Source organism: Lynx canadensis, chromosome F1, assembly GCF_007474595.2.
Source record: "Lynx canadensis isolate LIC74 chromosome F1, mLynCan4.pri.v2, whole genome shotgun sequence".
NCBI lineage: Eukaryota > Metazoa > Chordata > Mammalia > Carnivora > Felidae > Lynx > Lynx canadensis.
This window is the reverse complement of record NC_044319.2, coordinates 22,238,074-22,250,443: the sequence shown is the minus strand read 5'-3', so window position 1 is coordinate 22,250,443 and position 12,370 is coordinate 22,238,074. Positions and strand designations below refer to the sequence as shown.

General features: G+C 37.3%; 1 protein-coding gene across 1 annotated transcript in view; it reads left to right on the top strand.

Annotated features, from left to right (window-relative positions):
* HMCN1 (hemicentin 1) overlaps positions 1-12,370 on the top strand; it is a 463,190-nt gene that overhangs the window by 308,844 nt on the left and 141,976 nt on the right. Inside the window, exons 41-43 of the mRNA XM_030302673.1 lie at positions 2,760-2,935; positions 7,445-7,541; positions 11,685-11,807. Of these exons, the coding sequence (XP_030158533.1) occupies positions 2,760-2,935; positions 7,445-7,541; positions 11,685-11,807 (396 nt within the window). The remainder of the gene's footprint in view (positions 1-2,759; positions 2,936-7,444; positions 7,542-11,684; positions 11,808-12,370) is intronic.

The window sequence follows — 12,370 nt, the reverse complement described above, 5'->3', positions numbered from 1 at the left end:
AGCTTTCCCCACTCTTGTAACTACAAGAGTAGTTCATTAAAAAATTTTTCTCTAGTATGAAACCAGAATGGCGCTAAAACAAGAGAATTGGGTTTTTAAATGATTACGATTCCTGTAGTACCTTTTCTTTAAACCTAAGCTCAGAGAACTTTGATAGACATCACTTGTGCTCCAGCACCTGAACAAGTATAACCCTATAGCAGTGCTGATTTTGATAATTAAATGTAACAAGTTTAATGCATAGGATGAGAAACAGACATAATACACCCCTTCCTAAGCAGCACAACCACCAAGCTAAATAGGGATAACATCTAAGGAAGCTGAGGTCTAAAGGGCAGAAGCTTGTTCTCTTCTCAGACTAAACAAAAAGTTGGGAATGAAAAGACAGAAAATATAGATGAGTTTCAGTAATAGATACCCTCGGCTGTAATTAGATTTGCTTTAATTTATGTTCCTTAGGAAACAAATACGCTGTTGTTTTTGCATTTTTCCTCTCAATTAAAAAAAATCTGGTTTCTTTTTGAACTTGATCCAACTCATTTAGCTATAAAGAAAAATAATTGGAAGAAAATATTTGGGAATAAATTACCATTCTGCTTTTGTGAATTATTTCTGACTTTGACTTCCACCAGCAGTCATAAAGAGTTCACGTTCTTTTGTAAATTCTATAAATACTCTAAGATAAACGTATTTTTATATGGTCATGGTACTTTTTTATGCACCGAGACCAGACTTTACCTGAAATGATTTCCAAGCTGTTAAATTGGCTATTTTTTAAAATTTTTTTTTCAACGTTTTTATTTATTTTTGGGACAGAGAGAGACAGAGCATGAACGGGGGAGGGGCAGAGAGAGAGGGAGACACAGAATCGGAAACAGGCTCCAGGCTCCGAGCCATCAGCCCAGAGCCTGACGCGGGGCTCAAACTCACGGACCGCGAGATCGTGACCTGGCCGAAGTCGGACGCTTAACCGACTGCGCCACCCAGGCGCCCCAGAATTGGCTATTTTTTAAAGGGCTGTTTGTGCTAAGACTGATGAGCGCATCTGTTTTCATAATACCTTAGAAAATGGCCAACTGTGCTGCTTTTGCTAATATGATAGCAGTTTTAATCTCAGACTGGTTGTATATCTTTTATCTAATGTGTCACATATTAAAAACAATCCCACTGTTTTCCATTCCCCATAGAATAAGCTTATCGAGAGCCAGATGTCTGTGTGTGCTTGAATTTAGCAAAGGTGCGTCGAGAATCTCTGCACAAATGCTCTGTTACTCTATTCCAACTATTGCATGTGGCATTTCTTTGCATCATGGCATCAGTACCTTTGGGTTTAGCACAGGTCCTGCATCCAGAAATAGTACGAAAAGTGGCCTTTAGTTTATATGCCTTTCCCTCTGTAGGAGACATGGTAGCAAAGAAACCTCCTGGTTGCAGAATCGCAGTGGTACTAGTCAAAACCTATCACATTTGTTGTCGTTTTGCTACATGCCACAGTATCCAGCCCGAGATGATGGCACATGGGCTATAGAGTAACGATCCTTACCACAAAAAACTTACTTCAATCAAAGCATTTGTTAAATCCCTCAGGATTCATTTCACTGCAGCTTAACCTTTCTTGTGAAAAAAAAAAAAAAATACTACAAATACGGTACGTTTCCTACAGTGCTGAATAGTTAGAGGATTTAGTGAGAAATGGCCAAGGAAATTCCTCTGTGTGTTTTTTCAGAGTGACCCCTTTATAACGGGCCTGATTTCATCATTAGTTTGTGTTTTTTTGAAGTATTATAAATACAGGCCTGAAAGAGCCCTCACGAGGTTTTAGAGCCCACTCTCTCCTTCTTGGCAGGGCTGTACCTAAACCATCTGAGACAAATGATTGTTTACTCTATTTTTTAATACACCCAAGGGAAGGAGGTACCTTAGACTTCTCCAAGAGCACACTGCAGCGTCTGCAAGCTCAATAGCCAGGGGATTCTAATTTTAATCTCATTAAAATTTCAACTCATTTCCTCCTTTTATGTAATTGTATGTTGTACAGCTGGTCACTGCTTTCGTTTTGTTCTTTATTGTGTCATTTATCCCATATGGTCTTTATTTTGTAGAAAGCTGACAAGGCATCGTGGAAAACCAAAAAGAGCTCTAAACTGCAAGTCAGAAGACTCCTAGCTTTGCCACAAATTAGTTACATAATTTCTTTGTTTGTTCTCCAAATTTTTATTTAAATTCTAAGTCACATTATTTTAAATCAGTCATTATCTGTCACTCACCTAACGTTTTATATACTGTGAGGTGGGACTGGATGATCTCTTTCAACTCTATCTTTTAATTTTGCCTCTGTGTCTATAAAGTTTATTTTCCTTTGCAAAAAAAGATATAAATAAATATCAAAAGTATATATATGCTTTTAATTATTGCTATTTCCAAAATGTTTCACGAGTGACTTACCACTTTGGAAATCTTAAGCAGGAACATCTAGTTCAAAAAGTTTCTGAAATAGGCAGTTGGGGAGAACTTCCAGTTCTAAAACTTCTTAAAGTGAAAGGTTAGCAAAAAGTATTTCTGCTCAATAGGAACATGTTAATCAGTGATTTATTAATACTTGACTCTGAACCAAATGAAGCAGAGGGTATGCTGGAATTATAGTGATCCTACATCTTAAAAGAACAAATAAAGCTATTCTGTGTATGTCCTGATGATTAATAAAGATAAGCAGTGTACTGGCCTGTTTTATCCTGAGGGAAACCCCATCTTTCACTTAGTGCCACCAAATATTATGGGAGAAGAACAGAACATCTCTGTCCTCATTAGTCAAGCCGTGGAGCTGCTATGTCAAAGTGATGCTATCCCCCCACCTACTTTGACTTGGTTAAAGGACGGCCGCCCCTTGCTGAAGAAACCAGGCCTCAGTATCTCTGAAAATGGAAGTGTGTTAAAGGTAAGGCTATGGGTTCATATAGCATCTTCTTATAATATTCCTAACCTCATGGCTTTGGTATTAAAGTTGCCTGTCTAGGGGCACCTGGGTGGCTCAGTCAGTTAAGCGTCCGACTTTGACTCAGGTCATGACCTCACAATTCATGAGTTCAAGCCCCGCGTCGAGCTCTGTACTGACACTCAGAGTCTGGAGCCTGCTTGAGATTTTGTGTCTCCCTATCTCTCTGCCCCTCCCCTGCTCGCATTCTTGTGTCTCTCTCCCTCTCAAAAATAAATAAACATTAAAAATTTTTTTAAAAATTGCCTATCTATAAGTGTTCTACTATTTTCATCTTATAAAATTCTAGCTACCCTTTCTTTTAATGGGGTTTTGTAATATTTTTAAATTTTATGCTTAGTAGGACTTAGATATTTGTCTACCCATATTTGTAGCCAGAAGCCATCCAAAAATGTTTCTAGAGAAATACTGCAGAGATATTCTAATGAGCGCTTCATTTTTAGCCATTCAACCAGTCAGCAAATAAACACTCATTCTAGGTATTCTGCATAGGACCTGAAAAGGTAGACACATTTCCTACCCTCAGTGTCTTCCAATGTTGCATAAAATATGAAAATTAACCGTTCAGTTGAAAATGCAGTAAGATAAGTCTGAGTTAATCACTATTTGGATGGCACAGACAATACATTTTAGGATGATAGCAAAAGGTGAGGCTGTGGTTGCCTGAAGGTCTTGGAAAGCTTTTTGACTTTTTATAGGTAGATGGGACAAAAGGCCTGACTAAGGAAAGCAAATAAGCTAGTGTGGCTGAAACAGAATTTAACAAAGTGAATATGTGGAAATAATGTTGACAGTGTTGATTTGAGTGAAGTAAGAGCTAACATGAAAACTAGTTTAAGGAATTAGGATTCAGAAAGTCAATAAGCCATTGGAATGTTTGTTTATAAAGTCTTCATAATAACCTTATTGAGAAATTGAAAGAATGGCTAAGTAATCTGCCACCATTACTAAGTGTCAGAAATGGAATTTGAATACAGGGTGTATAGCTTCAAAACTCATTCTACTAACCACCACACCACATAGCCTCTTGGTAAAGGAAGGTTATCACTGGCAAACAAAGGGAGTCGAGAAATGGATGATGGTGTCAGCACATAGGAAGCTGAGAAGCATACACAAGGAGAGCAGAAGCATGGGAAAGAATGGGAAGGAGTGTGAAGTTGTGTCTGAGAGGCAACCCAGTAGAGACGTTAGGAATTATGATCTGTAATAATGGAGCTGGGTGAAAGAGAAGTGAGAATAACTGATAAAGGAAAGTAGGATAGTCCATTGAGCTATATAGCGGGGAGTGGGGGGAAGGCAAAAAAAACAATGGCCATCGTCAGAGGTAGACCAAAAGCTCTAGAAAGCAACTGGTAGAATTCTCAAACCCCAACTCTGGCCAAATGAGAGAGAAGAAGACAATTGTAGAAACACAAGTCCTAGCACTGGTAGGGGAGAGCTATGTGTGATTAGAAATGTCTTAGCAAATTTCAGAGTATATAAGTTGATTTCTCCAGAGCACAGATATTAATAGGTCTGGGAAGCCAGAAGAAAGGAGATGGTGAAGAAATCCTGGCATCTACTGAATCCCTACCACGGAGGCTGACCGAGGTACCCTGAAGGGTGCAGGTCCCATTGAGGGGTGTTGGGAGACAACTTCATGGAAATGAAAACTTCTACAGAACTTAAAAAACTGAATTGATCAGTTAAAACTATCTCACCTGTGCATTACCCAAAACAATTCATGCACATCTTTAACCAGGTAGAGTAATAGATTCTTACTGCTTTAATTTGCCTGGAACACACTGGGCAGTGAATAAATCTTTTTTATTAAGTTTTTATTTTAATTCCAGTATAGTTAACATGCAGTGTTATGTTAGTTTTAGGTGTACAATATAGTGATTCAACAATTCCATACATCACCTAATGTTCATCCCGACAAACGCACCCCTCAATCCCCATCACCTCTTGCACCCATCCCTCCACCCACCTCTCCTCTGGTGACCATCCGTGTATTCTGTACAATTAAGAATCTATGTCTTGGTTTGTTTCTCTGTCTCTTTTTTTTTTTTTCCTTTGTTCATTTATTTCTTAAACTCCACATGGAGTGAAATCATATGGTATTTTTCTTTCTCTGACTGGCTTATCTTGTTTAGTGTTATACTCTCTAGCTTCATGCATGTTGTTGAAAATGGCAAGATTCCATTTTTGTTTATGGCTGAATAATATTCTGTTGGATACGTAGAGCACATCTTCTTTATCCATTCATCTATCAATGGACATGGGCTGCTTCCCTAATTTGACCATTAAAATAATGCTGTTGTAAACACAGGGGTGCCGGTATCCCTTTGAATTAGTGTTTTTGTATTTTTTGGGTGGGTACCCAGTAGTGTACCTACCTATTTTTAACTTTTTGAGGAAACTCCATACTGTTTTCTACAGTGGCTGCCCAGTTTGCATTCTCACCAAAAGTGCAAGAGCATTCCTTTTTCTCCACATCCTTGCCAACACTCGTTGGTTTTTGTGTTTTAGATTTTAGCCATTCTGACAGGTGTGAGATAATATCTCATTGTAGTTTGGGTTTGCATTTCCTTGATGATGAATGATGTTGAACATCTCTTCATGTGTCTATCGGCCATTTGTGTGTCTTGTTTGGGGAAATATCTGTTCATTTTTCATTTTTCATTTTTATTTTTAATTGAATTATTTGTTTTGGGGTGTTAAGTTGATAAGTTCTTTATATATTTTGGATACTAAACCTTTATCAGATATGTCATTTCCAAATATGATCTCCCATTCTGTAGGTTGCCTTTTAGTTTTGTTTATTGTTTCCTTTGCTGTGCAGAGCTTTTTATTTTTATGTAGTCCCAATAGGTTATTTTTGCTTTTACCCCTTACCTCAGGAGACATATCTAGAAAAATGTTGCAATGGCCAATGTCAGAGAAATTACTGCCTGTGCTCTCTTCTAGTATTTTTATGGTTTCATGTCTCACATTTATGTCTTTAATCCATTTTAATTTATTTTTCTGTATGGTGTAAGAAAGTGGTCCAGTTTCATTCTGCTGTCCAGTTTTCCCAGCACCATTTGGCAATCAGTAAATCTTCATCCCTCCTCTCTATGAATTCTTTATGAGATGATTTTAAGGACCTGGAACCCCAGGTTTGCATGTTTATCAACAATTATGTGACTTTGGGCAATTTATTTTTTAATCTTTAAATTTCTTTTCAAACATTTTTTTAAGTTTATTTTTAAGACAGAGAGAGTGGAGTGGGGCAGGGGCAGGGGGCGGGGCAGAGGATCTGAAGCAGGCTCTGAACTGACAGCAGAGAGCCCAACGTGGGACTTGAATTCACGAACCATGAGATCAAGACCTGAGCCGAAGGCAGCCGCTCAACCAACTGAGCCACCCAGGCGCACCAAGGCAGTTTAAATCTCCGAAGTGGTCCTCGTTTTTCTTAGTAAAATAAGGAGGTTAGATTTTAAGTACTCTTTCAGGTCTAATATTCTTGGGTTCTCCATCTGTGCTTTGATAAATTCCAGCTCTCTTTGTTCACATCAATCCATTAATAAGTGTTATTCATTGCTTACTGTGCACCCCTAGTACACTAAATACCTTCAAAGATCAGTCCAACTCTAATGATTCTCTCTTTTGAATGTTTAAGCAATTGATTGCAAACTTATTTAGCAATCAATCACATACTGTTTGTCGTACCTCTTATGTTATCTTGTGTTATGTATTCCTTGTTTATTATTGAACACTTTTTAAAAAATATTCATGTACTTTATATTCTTAACTAGATTGTAAAATCACAAACTATATGTTACACTATACTTCTTGGTATCTTCTAGCTATAATATCTGGTACAAGGTTCTTAATAACTGCTAAATGGTCAATGAATAATTGATGAAGAGTGTTGATGCATGTTGCAGATAAATATATGGAAAATGTTTACTGATACTCAGTTATCTATCAGGCACCAAACTAGCTGCCAGGAGATTGAGACTAACTGCATATAATGCTTGGCTTAAAGAAGCTTACAGAACCAGTATGGGGAGAAGACATGTAATAAGTCAAAATAAAGGTGTTATTTTACTGAATGATATCCTAGAAATATACAGATTATCTATTTTAAAGCCTTAAATAACTTACTCAGAAATTAATTGTGACTTTTGTTGCTATTTTATGTGAACTTTAATTATATGTAAAAGGCCTTTCTAGACCTTCAGCCACTAATATTAATTACATTAAAATAAAGTATGATACATGTAGATAAATATTATTGCTCTTGATTCAAGTGTTGAAAGTAGGTGGTGGGCATGTAGCCATACATATTACTATTCCCTCTCCTTTTCATATGTTTGAAAATATTTAGAATACACATGAAAAATAAGTCACAAATAACATTAATAGAAAAATTCCAATTACTTATGAAATAGAAACTGAGGTTTCAAAATATGGTTTTGTTTTTAGATTGAAGATGCTCAAGTTCAAGACACTGGTCGTTACACTTGTGAGGCAACAAATGTTGCTGGAAAAACTGAGAAAAACTATAATGTAAACATTTGGGGTAAGTGTGATTATATGTAATTCCTTCAAAATCAATCATAGGTAGACTTCCTGAACCTAAGCATATTGGTTATTAGAACTTCATGGGGCGCCTGGGTGGCGCAGTCGGTTAAGCGTCCGACTTCAGCCAGGTCACGATCTCGCGGTCCGTGAGTTCGAGCCCCGCGTCAGGCTCTGGGCTGATGGCTCAGAGCCTGGAGCCTGTTTCCGATTCTGTGTCTCCCTCTCTCTCTGACCCTCCCCCGTTCATGCTCTGTCTCTCTCTGTCCCCAAAAAAATAAATAAACGTTGAAAAATATATATATTAAAAAAAAAAAAAGAACTTCGACATGGCACACTTCTCCTCTCCTGCCTGAGCTTATACCTTTAGTTCTTGCAACCAGGATCTTCTAACGATCGAGCTTTCTCCATGAACTGATGATGGCTGGATCAATTGAAAGAGGTCAGAAGGCCAAATCATGCACATGGATTTTGTGTGTGACAGAGAGAACACCTGTGTTTGCTTGGTAGTGGGATTACTCTGCTGACCAGTGAGAAAAGCTGTCCTCAATTGAAATTCTACCATTTGTTACCAACTAAGGTGATTCCTGGGAATTATCACAACTGTACTTGGCTATGACTATCTGCTAATTGTTAAAAAGTGCTCCAATTTCCAGTATATTCACCTTTATTTTATTTACTTGTTTAAATTCACTTATAACGTATCATGCCACATTTCTTTGATTGTATTTGTTTAAACTTTTTAACTGTTGAGATCATGAGCTGAAATTTATCTTTGATTTATAAAAGTTTATTCGAAACCACATTTTTAAAATCCAAATAGGTAGAGGAAGTAATTTGATTCCAATGGAGAGCACATATCTTTTAAAACTTCAAAAGCCTGAATTTATATGTGGAAAATAATTAATTATAAATCATTATCATTGAGGAAGGTTATGAGAAGTGCTATTATTCACCCTGTGAAATGATTAATTTACCTTCAAAGAGTAAAATTTACTAAGTAGTAAATTTATTTACTACATATTAGTTATATATCATTAACATCTATCCCTACCTCCTTCCATCCTTTTTCTTCCTCCATTGCTCCTTCCCTTTCTTTCTCATTTCTTTCAAATGGGAAAAATATTCTTGTAACTCCCAGTCTGGACAAGATACTGAACTAAGTGTTGTCAAGTAAAGAAAGTGTTGTCAAGTGTTGAAAATAAAGAGAAAAATTAGAGCTGATGATCAGTTAGAAAGTGAGGTGAGAAATTCATTTTTGCAATGGTATATTGAAGATGTGTATAGAGTGTCCCTGTGAAGCTGTCCTCTGTGCAGTCAGGAATACAAGCCTATAATTTAGGAGAGAGAGAAAAAAGAGTTAAAATGTAAAGGTGGAGACATGAGTATATATGTGGCGGGTCAAGATCCCATAGAGAATAAGAAGAATGTGCACAGAAGAACACTGTAGACTCTCACACATACAATATAAAAAAAAAGAGACAGAAAAAGAAACACAAAGTGAGAAACTGAGAAGGAGCAGTCAAAGAGGTAGGGGAAAACTTGTGTCATGGAAACTGAGGACAATGGTGTTCCCAAAAGAAAAACATGGACAACAAACGAGTTGGACATATGGATGGGTAGGTGCATGAATGAATAATGTCACATATTGCAGAGAAATTAGACATGAACTACAAAGTGTAGTTTACAGAAGAGAACAATGCCCCTTTAAAGGAAAGCAATTTAATAGGGGAAAGCAGAATGCAGTAAATATAAGAATAAATGATCGAGGGGAGAAAGTTAAGACATCAAGGATAAATTCACTCAAAAAAATATTTATCATGTGCCTCTGTGTTCTAGGCACTATGCCTCATGTAGTCATAGAGAAGTTAATGAGAAAGACAAAGCCACTGGTCACACAGAACATGTAGTCTGCTGCTACATAAATATCTTTAAATAGACATTTAAAATTAAACCTCCTAAGAGATCATAGGAGTATTTGTGGGTAGACATATCAGGGCTCATGACATCTAATTGAGATTTTAAGGATAAGTAGGCATTAGCTCTCTGAAGAGGATGGAAGCATTACAAAGACCTGGAGAATACTGTCTGTGTTCACTGAGGCAAACATCATTCACTATGGAGCCTGGTATGGAGCTGAGGAGAATGAGAAGATCTTGGGTAGAAAAGGTTAAAAAGGGAAGATTGAAAAGAATGTCTAAAACCAATTTTTAAAGTAGGTATTTGATTCTTAAAGTGATAGGATACCATTTAAAAGGATTTATAGAAGGACTGGGGTATTCAGATCTGTATTTTGGGAATAAAACATATAAACTCTATTAGTATTTAAGAAATTGAATTAACAGAATTAATTTATCACGTGGAGAGGTGTGAAAACAAGAAGAGTAAAGGATGGATGTCACTGTGGGTTGGCCCTCTGGGCCATGTGGACAGTAGTGCCCTTTTCTCAGAGAAGGAAGGTGACTGAATTCAGTTGTGGGCAAGATGAGTTTGAAAGTGCCTCTGAGGCATCCAGATAGAGATGTTTAGTAGTCCGATACAAAAGTCTAGATCTCAGAGGGGGTCTACATTACAGATACAGATTTGCAAGTATTTATGTCAGTGGAAGCCATAGGAGTAGAGAAGGGTAGCATTTAGGTTGGAGAGGGTATACTTATAGTAGTGGCAATCTGTGTAATTGTCATTTTCTTCTGTAGAACTTTGTATCTGTGGTATAGGTGATGACAGAGTAAACTATAGGATTCATCCAGAGAAAGAGAGTTGTCAAATAGGAAGGGCAATAGTGCAAGGCAGTTGAGAATATTGACAAAGGAATAGTTGAAATTATTGATCATGAAATCTAAGCTAGATAGAGAAGTCAGTAAATAAGAGTAGGCAGCTGGATTGGGAGGTTCCTGAGAGGTGAAAAGACTTGAGATTCAATTAAGTCAATGAAATGAGAATTGGGAATAATTGAGTGAAAGAGCTACAAGGACGGAGCAGTAGGAGAAACGTAGAAGAGGAACATGAGGGAGAAAGGGATGAGCAAATCAAGGAAGTGGCGTCACGGTGGTTTGACTGGATATACATGTAGATGTTGAGTTCATACAGAGTAATGGCAGATTTCCATGTGAAGAAGGATAGAAACAAGTGTCAAATTCTTCAATGAATAGAAAAACAATGCTTAAGGGTGCCTGGGTGCTCAGTCGGTTAAGCATCTGCCTCCTGATTTCAGCTCAGTCATGATTTCATGGTCATGAGATTGAGCCCCGCCCACATTGGGCTCCATGCTGAGCGTGGAGCCTGCTTAAGATTCTCTCTCCTCCTCCCTCCCATCTTCCCTTGAAAAGAAAAGAAAAGAAAGAGAAGAGAAAAGAAAAGAAAAAGAATGGTGGGTTCACAGATGATGGTGAGGGAGAAAGAGAAGTAAATTGATAGCATGAGCCTCAAAGGAATAGGCTTTCACGTGGGGGTGGTTGAAGTTGAACGGTGACTGGAAGCTGGATTGAGGGGTGAGGAGGATTCTCCCACTCCTCAGCTCCCAGGAGCTTGGAAAGCAAGCATCTGTCACCTGATAATACTGCAGCCAGAGAAGGATCTTGAGAGCAGAGTTCAGCCAGCAAATGCGGACTCAGCCTCCTTGAGAGAACCATGGGTAGTCAGGGTTCACTTGAAAGGTTCCAAAGAGAAACTAGAGGACAGTGGGGAGGCAGGCTATGCATTCTAGACCAGGTAACATAGCCATTTCTTAGATCCAACCCCTTGTGTCTATTCTTTACTACAACGTTGTAAGCGTGATATTTTCCAGTTCTCTTCAGCATCTGAGACATCAGAACTGGCTTGGCACAAATGACAGTTAATTTTAAATTTGGTAGGTGCTTTAGATTTTGATGCAAGAAGTCTATTTATCTGTAATACATTTGCTTCTTTTTAGCCGCTCTGGATATTTTGTTAATTAAGTTTCTATCAGTGAAAATGGGAAGTCTGCTAATAGGTATTTAGTCTACATCTTACAGTTGACTTTTAATGTGGTATTGATATGTCAACATCAAGTGCTAATTACTTCCTTGTGTCATTTGAGTGAGAACCTTTTTTTTTTTAATGTAAAGTATTACGGAAGTTTTATGTTAAGTTAATGTAAAAATTGTCTTTTTTCATCTTTCAGTACCACCAAATATTTATGGTTCTGATGAACTTGCTCAACTTACAGTCATTGAAGGGCATCTCATTAGTTTACTGTGTGAATCAAGTGGTATTCCACCCCCAAATCTCATTTGGAAGAAAAAAGGTCAGTTTTCACCCTTAACATTTATAAAATTAAATATAAATTTTAAATGAATTTATATTTTATATGACAAACGTCACTTTATTAACAATTTCCCTGGGGTCTGCATACTAAAATACTAGATAGCAGGATTGCTGTATTTTAAATGTGTAGCATGTGATACTTTTAGTATCTAGCTGAAAATCTTTAGTTTTGAATCTGTTCTCCAGAAAAAAAAATAATCTTCTGTATTAGTTGATTGCTTTTTAATCAAACGCATTATAGAGTGGTTCTAATGATCAAGAGTCCACCATTCAAAGAAGTCTTTTTTCTTCTTCAGAATAGCTTTAAAAAATATTTTCTATAACAAGCAACTTTGCTGTATTTGTGACAATTTTGCAGTGTTAGGATTGAATTCTGCAGTTGAACAAACTTTCAACTTACTCATCAACAAATATTTATATGTATCCATTACCTATCAGAGAGATCATGTATATTTTTAGTTGACTTTTAAAATCATTTTTGTGGGGCACCTGGGTGGCTCAGTGGATAAGCGTCCAACTTCAGCTCACGTCATGAGCTCATAG